This window comes from Nannobrachium achirus (assembly GCF_963921795.1).
Source record: "Nannobrachium achirus genome assembly, chromosome: 1".
Lineage (NCBI taxonomy): Eukaryota > Metazoa > Chordata > Actinopteri > Myctophiformes > Myctophidae > Nannobrachium > Nannobrachium achirus.
In genome coordinates, this window is record NC_137810.1 from 50,612,043 (window position 1) to 50,630,977 (window position 18,935).

Below are 18,935 nucleotides of genomic sequence, written 5' to 3' on the forward strand. Positions count from 1 at the left end.
ATCCTATCACCACAACTACGCTTCTCTTCAGTGCAATGAAGGTTTTCATTAAATTAATTCAGGGTTTCTTTTCTTTTCTTCTGTAATTTACACAGAATCATACATATCAATCCTCCATATGTCTGGCAGTACAATCCTCAGTGTTATTCATCCATTTGGGCCCTATATCTTCCGCAGTGCAACTATAATTGCTATTTTCGCAGTTGTCATTTTTACGGCCAGCACCCACGTTATATAGATACCAAATTATTTTGCACCCATCTATAGCGCCAATGGGTGTGTTGGTCTTAAAAATGGAATGTCTCTACACCATGTCTCTACACCATGTCTCTACACCATGTCTCTACACCATTGGGTCGTCAGCGTCACGCGTGCCAAATGTGATGTCGGGCAGTCGAAGGTTTCTCGACATGAATTACAGGCGTACGTACAAAGGTTCCATGCATTTATTGTAAGACGGGGTCTTCAACAGGGGGTCCGGGACCCCTAGGGGGTCCTCAGAGTTACTACAGGGGGTCCTCCAAATCTTTGTGTGATAGAAACCTGTGATAGTTTTTTCAAGTATTGACGGTTCAAGTGGTTAAATATCTGGAAACACATGATATGAATCCAAAATACACTAATGATTGTTCAGTCAAACGAAACTATATGGAATCTATGAAAAGGTTGTGGGGGTCCCTGTTTCATCTCTCTCAACTAAGGGGTTGAAGACCCCTGGTTTATTGTAAGACTAGACCGGTGCCTGCCTGCTGGCTGTCAGCCTATACTCGGGACTGGGAGTGATGCATGTTGGGAAGGATGCAAATAGGGCAGGGGTCTTCAATGTTTTCAGGCCAAGGACCCCTTAGTTGAGAGAGAGATGAAGCAGGGACCCCCACAACCATTTCATGGATTCCATATAGTTTCATTGTTTGACAGCACAATCATCAGTGTATTTTGGATTCATGTCAATTTGTGTTTTCAGATATTTAACCACTTGAACCGACAATACTTAATAAACTTGACATTTCACCCTGTCCTTAGTCTGCTCTTTTTACCCTCCAAAGCTCTTTGCCGAAAATAGCCGATCTACAAGCTCACAACGCCTCACGTTCTGCTATTTGTTTCTGCTATTTTTGGCTTAAGTTCTCAGAAGACGCTAGGGTTCAAGTGGTTAATATAAAAAAATTAGAAAGGTTTCTAGCTCACAAAGATTTGGTGGACCCCCTGTAGTATCTCTGAGGACCCCCTAGGGGTCCCGGACCCCCTGTTGAAGACCCTTGGAATAGGGAATTCATGTTATGTAACCGTTATACCCGTCTGTCTGTCTGTATGTGTCCCCTATGTGCCCATACAGAAAGGTCCTTGTGGTAAACGTCTGCGGAGAATGTCTGTGTGCAAACTGAATGTGGAAAGTGGACTGACTAAGTAATCAAATGGCAGGTGGATACCATGGCCAATTGATTGGCCATGGCCAGAGCCTTTTCTGGCCGCTGTGGGCAACCACCTATATGCGACCGACTTGACGCTGTGCACTCAGTCAACTCTCTCGGGTTGTCTGTGATGCGTGTGCCGAATTTGAAGTCGGTCGGCCACCTTCAAATTGTAAGTTGGTAGCCTACTTCAAAAAACATAGATCGTTTTTGTGCTCAAATAGCAGGTAGATTTGTCAAGCATGCACTTGATTCATCCTATTAATATAAGAAATAAAACAACTGCTGTAAGATCACCGGTGAAGAGTGACAGAGAGGGAGAGAAAAAGATATTCATTTATTTCTACTATTTCTAATGTTTTTATGTGGAATCATGGTTAATTGTGAAAAATATGCCAGTGAAATATATAAAAAAAACTTTTGTTTAATTGGCAAAGTTACACAGTATGACTTTAAATGAACAGATTTAGCTGTGTACACTGAAGGAAGTACACCCACTCAGGAGCGAAATGGGAAAGACAGGGATGGTATAACTCCATTGCCTGGGAATTTTAAACAGGGGAAAGTTGGCATCGCCCGACATTTAGTCTCTCCTAAATTCAGCCATGAATATTTCCCGCCTGTGGAAAAATGACTCGCCTTTCAATCCGGCAGAACCAGAGCATTTAGACAGAATTATGGATAGATATAGCGTGCTATCGTATTTTAGGACAGGTCAAGATTTAAGTGCTTTGTGGCCCCCCCTGGAATTCCATTTCACATAATCGCTGGTGTCTTTTTGTACAAAGAAATTCCCCTCGGGTCATATTTTAAATGCAAAACGTTTCTCTTGCACGGTAAACTTGTTGAACTTTGGCCATTGGATCAGATGCACAAACAGTCCGTTCTGTGACTTATGAGTGGTCAAAAGAATTGGGAAGAGCTCAGACACGAACACACATGCGTGCACAGGCACAGGCAAAGACACACGCACGCATGCACACACACGCACACACACACACACACACACACACACACACACACACACACACACACACACACACACACACACACACACACACACACACACACACACACACACACACACACACACACACACACACACACACACACACACACACACACACACACACAAATGGTGGAGAAAGACAGAGCCCATTTCAATGGACTTTCCTGATGTCAGAATGTCTGGTATGCATTAGCCACAGACTCCAGTGGGATAGCTGGATCCACAGCATATGTGTGTACGCACACACTGTGCGCACGCACACACACACACACACAAAAGAAAGAAACTCCCATCATCGTTTAATACCCAAACACCACATGCATAAAGTCTTGTTGAGATGAAGAAGTTTGTCTTATAATAAAACATATCCGATATTGTTTTCTGCAGCGCAGTATGTTGCAACCACAACATACACATACACACGCGCACACACACACGCACACACACGCACACGCACACACACACACACACACACACACACACACACACACACACACACACACACACACATTTACCTCCTTCTAACAAGAAATATGCCCCTATAATTTCTCGTTATCTCCCCATTCCTAAACTGTATTAAACTCTGCCCTGTCTCTCTCTTATAGTGTGCCAGTACAGCAAAGATTTTACATAGTATGAACGAATGTCCTATGTTTGTGTGGGTCACCCCTGTGAATGTGGTTTTCATAATGTGTATGTTTGTGGGTCTATACAGCATTTGTGTGCCTGTGTGTGTGTGTAGTGTGTACATGTAGCTCAGTCACTGCAAACATGGAGAGGATGTTGAACTTTGAATGCGTGGGCAGTGTTCCCCATGCAAAGCCACAGAAACGCAAGGCCCAAATGAAATTTAACATATACTCCTTGTTTGCTTTCGCTCAGTGCCAGATGGCTTTGTGAGAAATGTACTGCCATGTTCATAGTTTGCCCTCAGCACAATTATCCCCATCTCAGAGCAGAGAGCTACCACACCACAGCAGTGGCGTCAGTTCAGAAAAAGGTAAGGTATGGCAACATGACTGGTGTCTTGCACGCGCACGAAGGCGCGCGTGCAAGACACCAGTCATGTTGCCATACCTTAGCAACAGGCATGATATATTTATTTTAAGAAGTACATTCTAATTCTTTTCCCCAAAAGGTCTATGGTTTCTTGGGCTGGATATGGCAATAATGAATTGCACCTGTGCAGCTGGCCTGCGGAACCTGGGAATAAACCATTCTGTCAAGATGGGGAGAATACAAGTGTGGAGAATATAATTATAATACCTTGTTAGATTTAGCAGATAGACAATGAGACATTCATGGATTTATGTACTCTCCCCCCTGGACCCAGGGTATGGCAGCTGCATACCCCTGCCATACCCAATTGACGCCCCTGCACCACAGCTGTAGAAAGGACAAACTCTGGCATTCCTATGCCTATAGCCATATGCCGCTGCTTGTCTGCTTTTTCGCTAATGTTTTCTCGTGATGAAAGTTTTTATATAAAATATAATACTATTACAGATGGTGAGACTGAATTTAGCTCAACCTTGAATCGGATAAAGCCCCAAATCTGTCTTTCTATTCTAATTATTATCCCACGATTTTGTAACCAATTTTTCACCCAGTGTCTATTGTCTGATGGGCGCTACAGTCCCTCTGCCAACATGGGGAGAGCAACAGACTGACCTCATGCTTCCTTCTATGCATGAGGAGTCCAAGCTGCTTCTTTTCACCTGACAGGGGGAGATTCCCCGGCTGGACGTAGCGTGTTGGGACTGATGACGCGGAGGAGAGAACACGTCCCCAGCGTCTCCAGCAGGAATCGAACCCAGGACCTTCTAGCTGTGAGGGGACAGCGCTACCGACTGTGCCACCGTGACCCTCACTAAATCTGTCTTTGAGCCTGCCTGCTATAAAGGCCCTACATATATGGCCCTACAATATGATACAGCATATTATCAACTCAAATTATGAGCAATAGTCAGAGCAGCGCTTTTATTTCCTAACTGTTTTTTACAACAATCAAAACTATCCCTTGGTTCTCCGTCGACGCTGCCACTGCCCACCAAACGTTGCCTCTGTGTTTCCTTGTAAAACATAAATGGTCCTTTCAGATTGACATCACACTTTCCTTAAAAGAAACCTAAAAAACACCCATGCAGTGGAGAGAGAGAGAGAGCTGGAGAAAGCCACGCACGCTGCGATCAAAGAGCCAACGCCAGGGAGAGGGGACCACAGCACTCCCACAAAGTAGCATTAATCCAAGATCTGTAGAGAGTCTGGATGGGAACATGCGGAACACTTCTTACTAGTCGGGGAGCCACAGGCCCAAAAGCTCAAAGAAAAGGGTTGAACCTGTGACGTCATGACATACTTTTTATTTTAGTTTTTTCTATTCTTTTGATGAGTCATCACTTTTCACAGTTTTGTGGTCCGTTTTTAGCCCAAGGAATGTTTTTCATGCAAAACAAATGCTTGCAATGGATTCAGACTCATGAAGAACCCCTAGTTTGACCCCTCACATGCTATTTAAAGCAGATTTCTTTCTTTTTTTAATTTCGTTTTTTTTCCTGTATAGTGAAGTCAATAAGATATACAAATGGCCATAACCTCTTTTCGCGATGTTTCCGGCAGAGCAGGCCTCTTTGTACCTTATTGACCAAATTAATAGAAAAAACTAAAATAAAAAGTATGCATGTGGCTCCCCGACTATACCCAAACTCAGCATGTCTATGAAGTCATTTTTACCCAAAACACAACAATTGTCCGCCTTGAAACTAGGCGTTGAGCGAGGAAGCTTCCAGTTATAGCCAGATATTCAAATCTATATTATTATATATAAGTACTAATACTGCAATCACTTTGTTACGCTTCACTGTTATTTTGTCAAAAATAGGCGATCTAAAAGCTCACAAGCTTGTAGATCTGCTAGTTTTACAGCGTCACAATAATCACTTAATCGTCTAATCGCAATTATGTGACATAATCACATTTTTTAAATAGCCGATCTACAAGCTCACAACGCATCGCATTGCGACTCGTTGTGAGCTTGTAGATCAGCTATTTCCACCATGAATGTTATTTTTTAAGTATAAAGTTGTGCGCAACTTCAAAGCCTAAAAGCCAAACAGAAAAGTAATTGTCAAAGACGAAAACACAATTAAATCTTTAATCGCAATTATTTGAGTGACAATTAAATCGTCATGTAAAATGTCATATCGTGACAGCTCTATGTACTTTACTCTGTGTAAAATCAGTGCTGCGCGACACTAAATAAAGTAGGCTAAGAATCAGGCTTTAGATTTCTTGTTGACAGTACTACTGACCTGGGTTAACTTGCGATGTGGCAGCTCCTAACAGGTAGAGGAGTATGAGCAGGGGAAAGAATACGTCCCAAAGGCGCTTCATCCCAAACACATGTACGGAGACAGGCTTCCTACCTGCAAAACATACAAAACAAGTCGGAATTAGCAAAAGGTGACCATGTTTAAATGGCTGCAGAGGATACAATGATTAGGGCTGTCACGATTATTTGACATAATCGCGATTATTTTTCATAATCGTCATAATCGTTTCAATGTTGAAACATTTTCATATATTTTTTTAAGTAAAAAATAGTGGAAATAGCAGATCTACAAGCTCACATCGCATCGTGACGCGTTGTGAGCTTGTAGATTGGCTATTTCCACTATCAATGTTCTTTTTTAAGTATAAAGTTGTCAAATATGCCTGTCATTTCTTTGTATATTTAGGTTATGTGTCGTATCTGCCATGTTCAACTTCAAAGCCTACAAGCCAAACAGAAATGTAATTGTCAAGGACAAAAACACAATTAAATCGTTAATCGCAATTATTTGAGCGACAATTAATCGTCATGTAAAATGTTATATCGTGACAGCCCTAACAATGATGTAAAATGCTTTTTGTTTTTGCTGTTATTTTTCTAGGTAGGAGGAGGAAGGAAGGAATTTTCGTTTTAGACTGAGGAAGAACAACTAAAAGAATATTGTTCTTCTCCAATCTAGGAGGCCAGACAATTGCACAGATCCATAAGGGGGAAAATGTGAGTTTTTATTAGGGTCAGAATTTTTATTCACTCAATAAAAGACAGAATAACTGCCACCTTCCTTAATGCTTTACCACTCTGTTAAGTTATAATTGAAGGGAAAGTACAGCAATCGCCCTACAAAGTAATACTTTATTGTTAATTTAACTCCTGAACAAATGGAAAGAAATGGCGCTAAATTAACGCTGTAATTTTACCGTGTACAATGAAGAACTGTAAACAGTCTAAACCGGTTTAGTATGACAAATAATCCACACAGGAATCAGAAAGAATGCTAAATAAAGTTAGAAAAATTATAATAATTGACTAAATTAAAGCAATTTAGTGGGAGGAAAGGACAAATGGAAAGACAAAGTCTGAGAGATGGGGGGACAAAGAGACAGAAAATGCACAATTCTTATGGTTTTGTAAGTTTTTATTTATCTCAGAATTGTAACAGCTCTGAGAAGAACACATCATTTGTATTCCCTTCCCGTACATACATAATTTTGTTTTGATTGTATTGTTCCACACAGGCACGTGCACACATAGACAACACAGGGGGCTTGAGCCCCTGCCCTTTTACCCGTCTGTAAAAAGTGCCCTCTCAAGTACCATGAATGCAGTTTTTACAATGATGAAAGAAATGCAAATGCCCCTCTTTCCATGCCATACCTGAAGGCAGCATTCAAAAGAACTGCCTTTTCCAAACTCTCCTGAACTTGAATGCAGCATCTTATGTTGAAAGAATTGCCCTTTGTGTAGAAATCCATGCTGTACACCACATTGCGTTTTTTATGCTTAGTTTAGTGTGGTATAAAGTACTGAAAATAGCCGACCTCCAAGCTCACAACGCATCACAGCGCGATGCGTTGTGAGCTTTGCCTTGGAGGTCTGCTATTTTCAATATTTTCCCTTTTAGATATTTCAGCCCCTGCCTCTACAACATTCTCTGCACGTCGGTTCCACATTTGCTTTGGCAATGTTAACGTATGTTTTCTCATGCCAATAAAGCCCTTTGCATTGAATAGAGAGAGAGAGAGAGAGAGAGAGAGAGAGAGAGAGAGAGAGAGAGAGAGAGAGAGAGAGAGAGAAAGAGAGAGAGAGAGAGAGAGAGAGAGAGACAGACATGACCTCAGCTGGCCAACATGCCGCCCCCAACTGACCACTTGGTCGAGCAGCAGAGAGAGAAACGACGCACTTCAACATCATAAATCTACAAGCCCATGGTCCATTTATGATGTGCGTTGAGTATAGACCCTAAAATCATGGAACAAGTGAAACATTTATAACTGACATGGAAGGTAGGAAAACCTGGTGTTACGTCAAACATCCTCGTGCTTGTAATGAAATAAATAAAATCAAATGTGACAACATGTGAGATTCTCCCAGGAATACCTGAATATACTGTATTAACTCTCCTACTGCCAGATCATTTATTTATTTATTGGGTCTGGCGCCATCAAAAAGCGGCTTACCTTTGCGACGTTATAGTAGATAGACAGACAGACATTTATTTATTTATTTTTATTTTTTTTGGTTGTGCAATAGTGCACTTTCCATTTGGTTCCATTTGAACACTCGCAGAGTTACAGAGTACAGACTGTTCATTCAGGGCTATCTCTTTATGTGTTTCTGGTAATATTATTGTCCGCTGATTTTGTGTGACCCCCTTTTGTTTAATTGAAAAAGATACACAATGTGATTTTAACCTTGATGGTCACCTTGACCTTTGAAACCATACTGTAGATATCTAGAGAACGGACAGCCCCGTCCCCACCTATTCAATTCAGTGAAATATGCTCACCAGCACATGAAGCACTCTATGGGCTCCAAATTGGAGACAATACCTTTTTTACCTTTTTGAAATGAAGTGCCATGTTTTTATTTGTGTCAGTGTGCCATGTCAACATACATTTTAACAAAAAGTATTTTGACATATTTTGACAAATATTTTGACATATTTTGATTGGCAGGACATTGTTATGAGGATCATTAGACCCAGAGCAATAACCCATCTATCTCCCCGACTCACTCCCAGTTCAGAGTTCTAATGAATGTAGAATTCTGTGCAAGGTGTAATTTGCTATAAATGAGCTAACTTCATTTAATTGACGGTTGAAAAAAAGATGTTTTTAAAATAAAAACCTCTCTCACACACTTCTGCCAGTGTGCCAGTGATCACCCTCCCCTGTGCCAATGTTGGCACCCGTGCCTAAGGTTGCCTACCCCTGATCTATGTGTTCTTTAGTTACTGTATGTTGTTCAGACACACACATACTGTACACACACACGTGTGTGTGAGCGCACACACACACACACACACACACACACACACACACACACACACACACACACACACACACACACACACACACACACACACACACACACACACACACACACGCACACACACGCACACAAAGAGAGAAAACAACAACACACAAACAAACAAACAAAATGACTATAACTCCTATGAACACTACTCCCAATGATTTATTGTCCTTTGATGTTGGTTAGGTTTTTAAGATCAATTATGAGACGTCTACGTAGTGCGGCAGGGAAATAATGACATGCTGATGCTGATGCTATTGAGGTGTCCTGGTGACTCAGTAGGTTTAGCATGTGCGCCACACACTGTAACCTCAGTGCATACGTTGTGTGGCAGCCCCATCTTTTTCCTGTTTCCATCCACTGTGCTCTTTGGTAAAAAGAAGTGGGGTGGGGGGGAAACAATCTAAATTACAGATCTGGATTTAATCAGACTTTAAAATGTGACTTTTTTTCTTCTTCTTTTCACACAGGCTTAATGGTCTGGTTAATTGTTTGGAGAAACCAGTATATGTGTTTTCCTCCCTTTGTTATAGCTATTGTTATGTAAGAGAGGTTCTTTCTTTCTTTCTTTTTTTCTCTAATGTCGGTAATGGCCCGTTATGTAACAAAAGTTTACAGGAGAAACTGTGTGTCTCCTTTTTAATGAGGCTACACAGAGAAAAGCTACGTATACAGCACAGTAGTTTCATTCTCTAAAGCAGTGGTTCCCAAACAGAAGACCCAAAAGAGAAATTAGACGTTTGCCCGGCACACAAACTAGTGAAAACAGTAGATCTACAAGCTCACAATGCGTCGTGGCACGCTGCGTTGTGAGCTTGTGGATTGGCTATTTTCACATTGTGTTTTTTTTTATTCATGAAAACCTTAGCTTTTTGGGAAATGTTTTTTGAAAATGTTTTGAAATAATAATTAAAAACAAAATGTAGGAAACAAAAAATTACGGGACTCATAAAAATGTGTCCGTGACCCACAAATGGGTCCCGACCCATTGTTAGGGAAACAGTGCTCTAAAAGTGGTGGCACCTTTTCTATCTACTGACACCAACAGTGGTACAGTATGAAATGCTTTACACACAACTCAAATGACAATACCGTACATTACAATACACAATGTGTGTGTGTGTGTGTGTGTGTGTGTGTGTGTGTGTGTGTGTGTGTGTGTGTGTGTGTGTGTGTGTGTGCGTGCGTGCGAGCGTGCGTGCGTGCGTGCGTGCGTGCGTGCGTGCGTGCGTGCGCAAGAGAGTTTTCCTGGTCTTCATGCCTGGCCAAACAAAACCTTTCCCCTGGTGTTACAGCGTGGGAGTAACAGAGGAATCCGTATGAGAACTGCACTGAACAGCATAGAACTTCAGCAATCTCTTCTATGGACTACACTGGGTTTCACTCACAGCACAGGCCACTCTACTGTTCTTGAACAGGTAGCTGTAAAATCCTAACCCAGACACGGTGCACAAACTTTCACAGAGGAGATTGTGTGCACATCTTGTACCGGTATTTACGCCAGGTGCGTAAAGTAAAACATAAACACACTGGTTTAAAACTCCCAAAACGTTTTTTATTAATGGTGCAAACGTTGTGCACCATGCCGCATACATTAATAAATGTATACGTTTAAACTACTGTGCGGATGTTTTACCTTCTCCAGTGCAAAAAACTAACTATGGATCATTTTGTTACACTATCAAGAGTTACAAATGGACACATTAACTGAATAACTAATCTATACACCAAACACTATTATGCTCCAATTAAGTACAGTAACTGCTTTTCCAATCTCTACCAGGGAGGGGACACAGAATGGTGGGAAATACACAGGTTCTAAAGGCCCTGGACTGACAGGGGCCCTTAAAGATTACAGGTCCAGTGTGATATGTTGTCATGGAACCAAGCATTCCAAGTGGCCCACACAGATAATTCCCCCCTTGTCAAGTCCGGGTTAGGGTTAGGGTTAGGGTCTCTGTGAAGAATGCTATGCAACGGCTTGGCTCGCTGTTATCTTTGTTGCCTCTTGCCGCGATATTATAATCAATTAATCAATATCAATATTTTGCAAGGGATATGATTTTAATCTCTGGGACCCCAATCTACATTTGGTAGGTCCCTTATACTGACAATAGAGGCATAGGCTACATGTGAATTACATCAATATTTATGATTTTTGAAGCCCTACAGTATGTCAAACTAGAATGAATAAAAATAAATCTGTGTAATTTATTCTTCTTCTTTATGCTAAAGACTGTTGTCATTTCTAGTGTTCTATCGATCACTCACTCCATGGAGACATCGGATATTGCTTTGGTTGTGTCGCATTCCTAAGCCAATTATTTGAGTAGACTCTTTGTGTCTCCAACAAAGCAGGATCTTTGTGTCTCCATAGGGCATCACTGGTGGTCATCAAATTATTGGCTTAGGAATGCGACAAAAACTAAAATAATTATTCATGAATTCAAGTCTCCATGAGGTGAGTAATCAATAGAAAAAGAGTAATTTTTTGGGTGAACTATATCCCTTTAATGGGTTAAAGTGGATCTCGCTTCCAGCCCACTGACACACATATAAAAGTGCAGGTTCCTATATATGCAGTATAATTCTGACTATGGGAAAGAAATCCAGAGCTGTTGGTTTTGAACTGCTGCCCAAATTCACTCTGGTTGTACCCCAGCACAGGACTTTCACCATACTTGATATTAGAGTGTGATTTCCACGCTGCTCCATATTGCCTGCGACAGGGATTACACACTTTCTGGTTTTGGAAATATGGGTATTGGTTTTTTCAAACAATAAATAATCTTCTGGCAATTATGCAACAGTGACTCAATGATAATGGCTACATATCCAATGGCTCAGTGGATCAAAAGGGATTATTTTGCACGGAATGATTCTGGAGCAGGTGAACCTTCCAGAAATGGGTCTGTCTGTCTGTCTGTCTGTCTGTCTGTCTGTCTGTCTGTCTGTCTGTCTGTCTGTCTGTCTGTCTGTCTGTCTGTCTGTCTGTCTGTCTGTCTGTCTGTCTGTCTGTCTGTCTGTGTGTTGTGTGTGTGCGTGAGTGGATGCGTGTCTGTCTGGGCCAAATCTATCAAACTGCATGCATGGACCAAACAAAACTAGGCCAATACTCATGTTCTTTTATGTATTATATTTTATTTTATTTTAAAATGGATAGAAGGCAATCATTATAGATAATAAAAAGAATGTTCAGTATTACTAGCCTAAATATGTGCCCCCACACAATTTTCAACAGCCCTCATTTCATCCTGCAGCCGGCCATGAGTCAATGGCAGTTGGATCGGGCTGAGACCTTGCCCAAATATGGAGTCATGCTTATAGATACATCATAGACTGGCCACATGAAGATACACATCGAAGACACACCGTTATTAGAACGTTGTTTAAAGACTAGTTTAAGCCAGAGCCTTCTACCTACGGAGAGTTGCGTCACTCCCGTTCACTTCATGGGGCCAGGTCTTCTACGCACACATCTATTGGCGTATAGTGACAAACGGCGAACCGGAAGTTTACAAAATGCATTGAAGTCTATGGTGTAAAGTGACAATGAACCACGTGACCAGCGCTGTTTCTGACCCCGCAGTGGCAGGACTCTCTGATTAGAAGACTCTGGTTTAAGCCATTGACTGATTGATTGATTGATTGATTGATTGATTGATTGATTGATATCTTTATAGACAAAAAAGTGCAAACTGAACACACTATTTGTATATATCTGTCCAAAGGATAAAACCCCAAAATGCTTGACGGCTCATTTCCATTGTGGTCCATTCACTATGTACTATGACAGTTAAATGAATAGGAGAGAGGACTCAGGAGTTGACATTTCACGCAGGTCATGAGCCAATTTCACAACCACTTATGTTGTATGTTGGGCAATGCCTATGTGGTATATGTACTAAGTGGATGAAAAACCAGGACGGCCCAAAAGTCACACACTGAAAGAAATGTGCTTAAGAAAACAGCCAAAGCAGTCATAGTGCAAAAAATAACATCAAGCTAATTTAGCAAAACCACTGCTAATGGTTCTCCTGCAGAGTTCTATCACAGCATGACGTGCCTTATTCATTGTGCCTTCACACATAATCTTATTGCTTTTCATAACCCCATTTCCTATAGCCTTAAATTACAGCCACATCCCCACCGAGACACAGGGTCCTTTGCCGAGCCTAACCCTTCCTGGATTTGCGAAGTTAATGAAACAAAAACAGCTGATGACTTTGTGTGCATTTGAACGTCGCAAATGTGTTTACCATGTGCCGGAGAGGGCATTGAAGTAAAGGCCGCCTGTGCTGTGCTGTGGAGGCAGAGACAGAAGACTCTTGAAATTCTAAATTGTTAAAAAGTTCTTTCAGCTCAATGTTTAGAAATACAAACACTCGCAATCATCTTAAACGTTGATCACAAAGTTCTAATGATTGATGAAAGGCCTGAGGTGATTTCCTCTTGATCTAGTAGGTACTTAATGCCCCCCCCCCCCCCCCCCCCCTTTGCACAAAGGTGCAGTGATCCAGACAACTTCTGAGAAGCATTCAGTATACCTAGAGTTCTTTCACAATTTAACAATGGAAACATTCTGAATGGATGACCTCTGGCGAGCGAAGAAGAAAAGTGGAAATGGATTCACGTGTTTAAATTGTCTTTCTTTGGCCTCTCGAAGGTCACAGCTGTATTTCTCATACCTGTGTGAGAAGAGGACAGCTGTTATTCCACAACAGGCCCTTTGCTATAGTAACATCAGAGCAGTGACACACAGGAGAAAGGCTTATGGGCTCAGGCCCACTGTCCTGCATGGAAATGTTTTCTCCATTCTTATTTTACAGGAACACCGAAGGAAAAACTGATTCACACACGTCCTATCGCAGCTCCTGTGAGCATGCGCACAAGACAAGCGGGATATTTTTTTTTTTTCGGAGAAAGACTGCAGTGCAAAACATTCACAACGTCACTAGACGCAGACAGGGTCATTTTCTAATAGGCCTAAATCACTCATTCAACGTTCAACATCTGAAACACGTCGACTCAAGTGTCAGATGCCATTTAATTAACAGCAGATATTCACATACGTATATCGCGCGCACACACACACACACACACACACACACACACACACACACACACACACACCCACACCCACACCCACACCCACACACACACACACACACACAGTAGAGAGAGGTCAAAAAGAAGAAAGAAATAAGTCCTTCAGAAGGAAACTTAGAGAACAAAACAAAAAATGAAATTATACTATACTATTATACTATTCTCACCAGTCTGTCAGAGGATGAAGAAGAGACATATTAATAGCCTCTAGACCCCTGTTATTCAGCACAATTTCAACAGGCAACAAATAGTTTAGCTGGAAAATGCTTTCAGGGAAATTGTCCTGTCCTCTCCCCATGAAAAAAAAAATCATACATTGAGCTAACCGCACCTCAACACTTCCAAAGTAACCGTCACCCCAAAAAAAGCAATGATGGACAGGAATATCTCCTTGCAGGTATGTCAGCTATTTACCCAGAGAGGCCAATGTTTAGGTAAAGTCTGCTCTTTCCCTGCCACTATGATGCTCAGCTAGACCAGGTCTGTGTACTATCCTCAGAAGAGAAGAGACACAAACCTCTGACCAGCGAGGCCACAGTGAGCGGACCATTCCAACACAAAAAGGTCCAAGAAGAGTGATGGAGTAGAGGGCCTGCAGGGGGGAACTGTAGGGGTGTGAGGGGGTAAACAGAGTATCGGCAATGTGGGAAAGAGAGGGAATTTGGGAGAATTTGGGAAGCAGTCGAGGGAGGGAGGAGATAGAGATATAGAAGAGGCCCTTTACCCGTTTAAGCTGGTGGGGAGGGGGGTGCAATAAGATGCATGTCTGCGTATAGGGATGGGGTCAAGTATGGACCGCGACAAGGCCTGCGTTGTGTGTCTTGCAGATATTCACAGCCCACATGGGGGACATGGTCTACTGTGAGACTGTATATTCTGATCAACATTAAAGGGCATGGGCAATATGGACAAGATCTCTGAGCACCTGTGTCACCTCAAGACCTCAGAAGGGACCCACCCAATGCCTCCCAGGCCAGAGGAGCCTCTTGTTATAGAGCAGGAGAGAGGAGCCTCTTGTTATAGAGCAGGAGAGAGGAGCCTCTTGTTATAGAGCAGGAGAGAGGAGTTTAGCCTTGGCCAGGAGGAGGAGATGGGCAGTGATTTGGCCACCACTGCCGACACTCCATCGGGAGGGTGTAGCGGTCAGGGTCAAAACACCTGACGATCATTGGTTACCGCCTGAAGATATCAACTCTTTATGGCCAAGGCTACATTCACCAAACGTGAATGAAGGAGAAGCATCTTTAGATGTACTATAATTAACTGTATAATCCATGCAGTTACAGAGAGTGATGTTTCGAGCCCATGCTCTTCTTCAGACTAAATGGACATAATACACAAACTACACATAGAAGTACACACAGTCAATCATAGTCCTGTGGTTAACACTGTGACCAATCGACATAATTCACATCATCAATCAGGATTCAAACTCACAACCTCCCCCGTGGTGGGCAGACACTTTGGTCCCACTATACGCCACCCGAGCACACGGAAACTTGAACCCCATGCATCCATATTCTGAGGGGAACATTAGCTAAAAATAGCAGATCTACAAGAGACTTGGTGCAGACATAAAAAATGTTCACTAAATCTAGACAGAGGGTTTCAGTGGTTAACATGTGTTAGCGACCATTGCACAGTAAGATACCAACATCTCCCACAATATCCATATAATGTAGTCTATACAGTATATAACCTACGGTTTGTGTCCAACAGAAACAGCCTCTATGGATGTCAGCGAGGATTAGAGTAATATTTGGGAAAATAAAAGCCAAAAAATCAGATCCATTAACTTGTGAAAGATTTCAGAATGTATGGGAACGAAGAAAATTCCCCCCAGGGTTGAAAGTGTGTGTAAGCAATCAAAGAAAGGCCCTAAAATGTGACTTGTTTGACATGCGGAGACCCACATGTGAACAGAGTGCTAAGAATCACAGAGCTGAGCTGCAGACAAAACAGCTGTAGCCCAGGGGGATATTTTGTCATCAAACATACTGTACATCCCAAGTGTAACCGGTTGGTTTATGAATCTCAAAATACAAACACATTACATCACACATGAAACAAAAAAAAAAAAGAACATTGGAATAATAATGGGCAATAATAACAAAGGTATGGTGCTTTGAGTCAACGCTAGTTTAATTCGCATCAAATTCTATAGGTGCCGTTCCCTTCCAAGTTCCTATAATGACCCTACAGGCTTATACTACTATGCTCCCAAACTGCATGGGGAAAGACTCATAAAGCTAGGTCTGCATGTATATTACAACACCAGAATGCTGTTCTTCCCCTTGATGAAATATACAGCCATTTTCCTGCATAAATGGTACTTCGTCAGCGACACACTAATTAATGACTACAAAATGTGTGTGTAAGTCTGCATTTCTGATTGTGTGTGTGTGTGTAAGGGGTTCAAGGAGTGTGTCTGTAATGGATGCACGTTTCTAAGGGTGTGTGGAGAGTGAGCACAGTGAGTGAGTGAGTGAGTGAGTATGTGCTTGAGCTTCAAAGTGATTGATAGTGGGAGTTAGTTTGTTGAAAATGTAAAGCACTATATTGCTAAAGAGTGTTTGTTCAGTAACAGGGTTCTAGTCTCTCCAGCTCCTTAAGAAAACTCATTTTCAGGTGGGTCGCCAATTTAACACACAATATTTAACACGTTTAGCAAAGACAAATCACATACCCTATGTCTCCGAAACAGACTTTGAAGAGGAATGCACCAACTAGCTCGAGGTAAAACCTGCAGAACTTAAATATAGCCTATACTCTTTTTGGAGTTGAACTAAACAAGTGCCAAAATATCTCCACAATCTAAAGTCAATAAACTAGAGGAAAAGGCTGTTCAAGCAGACCCCACAACCATCAATATTAAGAGTAATGACCCCCTATCTCAAAATCTTGTCATAACGTACAATGGCACTGATATTTGCTTTTGCACACAGCCTGTTACATTCTCACAGACTGAAAACTCAATTAAAACAAAAACGGCTGATGATGCTTTATCATGGTTGGGGAAACTAGGAGAGTTAGATTAACCATTTGAACGCTAGACATCGGGCCAGCTTTATCCTGGTCATGTTTTTACCCTGCTGTCCTTTTTTACCTGAACCGGAAAACACAAACAACGCCTGTAGAACGGCTGCTTTCAATGAAGAGATTTGGTGTAGAGGGAAAAAGCAGGGGGCAAAGTATTATAGGCCCCTCTGGGGTACACTAGCCAACACACTATATACGGTTTAAAGGGATAGTTCACTCCCAAAATGACTTGTTCTATCGATTAATCACACCATGGAGACTTGAATTCATGGATATTGTTTTGTTTTTGTCGCATTCCTAAGCCAATAATTTGAGGAGACTCTTTGTGTCTCGATAGGGAACCACTGCTGGTCATCAAATTATTGACTTAAGAATGTGACAAATAAATATCCATGATATAATCGATAGGAAAATAAAGTCATTTTTTGGTTGAACTACCCCTTTAAGTCGTCAAAAAGACATGCATGTTCATTTCATGAGACAATGACAGTTACTCACCTATATTGAGATCTGGCTTCAAATGCAGCAGATATAGTAGATATATGAGCGGTTGAAGAGTCCAGTTGTAAAAGCCATTCAGAACCAACTAACCGACGAGAGCATTTTCACAAAGCACAACCTCAATCCCTCCCTCACTGCGGCCCTTTGTCTGATTTCCAACATTTACTGCGTAAACACGGCGCATAGCATGTTGATAGCCACCGAGCTAGAGTTTATTGTATCAACCCTGCGTCTACCGTTACTGAAAAAGGACGACTATTGACTTGGATTTTCTGCTGCTGGGAAAAAGTCTGCTGCCCATAAATATCAGTTCCCTCTTGGCCAGGCCAGGAAGTGGTGAAGGACAGATACTCCCTTCAGAAAACCACAAGCCCCTGACTCCCTAACTCCAGCAGCTCCAGATAGCACCAAGAATCACCCTACAGTATAGTGTAGACCGGTGGTTCTCAACCTGTGGGTCGGGACCCCCAGGGGGTAACTTAATGTGCAACATTGTTTTATCTCACTCAACAGTATACAAACGTATAGAGTGTATAGAGGGCATCTGCACATTTCTAAAGTGACAATTTAAGGACTTTTAATATCTCTAAAACGACAAATTAAACATTGGACAAATTGTCAAATATCAGAGGCATGAATTGTGAAATACAAAATAGCCGATCAGATGCTCACAACGCCTCGCAGCTGTTTTCACAATAGAACCATGTTAGACAAAATGTAATGCCTGAACTCTAAGTGCTCGTCAGGGTGGGGGGGTCCCCAGTTAAAATATGATTCTTTTGGGGGTCCCGGTCTGAAAAGGTTGAGAACCACTGGTGTAAACTTCAGAATGTGAGGGCAAATTGATAATGTGAGAGATACTACTCGTATTAGTGATATTTCAATACTACTTTTGCCAGGATTTGAAAAAGAAAAACATATTAAGTATGATGCAATCAAAACTTAAATGAGGTGAATGAGGTCAACTTAAAACGTAAATGACTAGAAACGTTACTCACACACTTAATATAGACAATAGTAGACACCGTTCTCTTGCAATAGTCAAACTCAAAACCCCCTCAGAGACCATGGAGAAATGTAAAACTAACACACATTCATTAAGGACCCCATGTTTTCCCTCAAACCTACTCACATTACTCACACACAAATATGTTGTTGTTTCTTCTTTTCTTTTTTCTTTACAGAAAAAGTCCTATTTTCATAGAAGCACTCCATTTCCTGCAACATTGGCACACCGAGCCACGACCACTTGAGGTCATGCACCCTGGGAGACCTCACTGGTCAACAACACACAGCGTTTACCTGACATAGCACAGCAAGCACGGTCAGGATCTGGATTAATCAGTGACTTCTCGAATGGGGCCAGATCAAGTCAAACCATAGTCAGATCTGGCCTAGAATATCACCTGATTCAACCAACATAAATCCTGCCCTCGTCCTGGATTAATCTGAGAGGTTCTGATCGAGGCCAAATAAACATCATAACTAGTCAGATATGTCC

General features: G+C 41.8%; 1 protein-coding gene across 1 annotated transcript in view; it reads right to left on the minus strand.

Annotated features, from left to right (window-relative positions):
- ddr2a (discoidin domain receptor tyrosine kinase 2a) overlaps positions 1–18,689 on the minus strand; it is a 54,684-nt gene extending 35,995 nt beyond the window's left edge. Inside the window, exons 1-2 of the mRNA XM_080728215.1 lie at positions 18,576–18,689; positions 5,733–5,846 (exon numbers count right to left, since the gene is read on the minus strand). Coding sequence (XP_080584341.1) covers positions 5,733–5,814 — 82 coding nt within the window. The 5' untranslated portion in view covers positions 5,815–5,846; positions 18,576–18,689. The remainder of the gene's footprint in view (positions 1–5,732; positions 5,847–18,575) is intronic.
- Between the last annotated feature and the right edge of the window lie 246 nt (positions 18,690–18,935).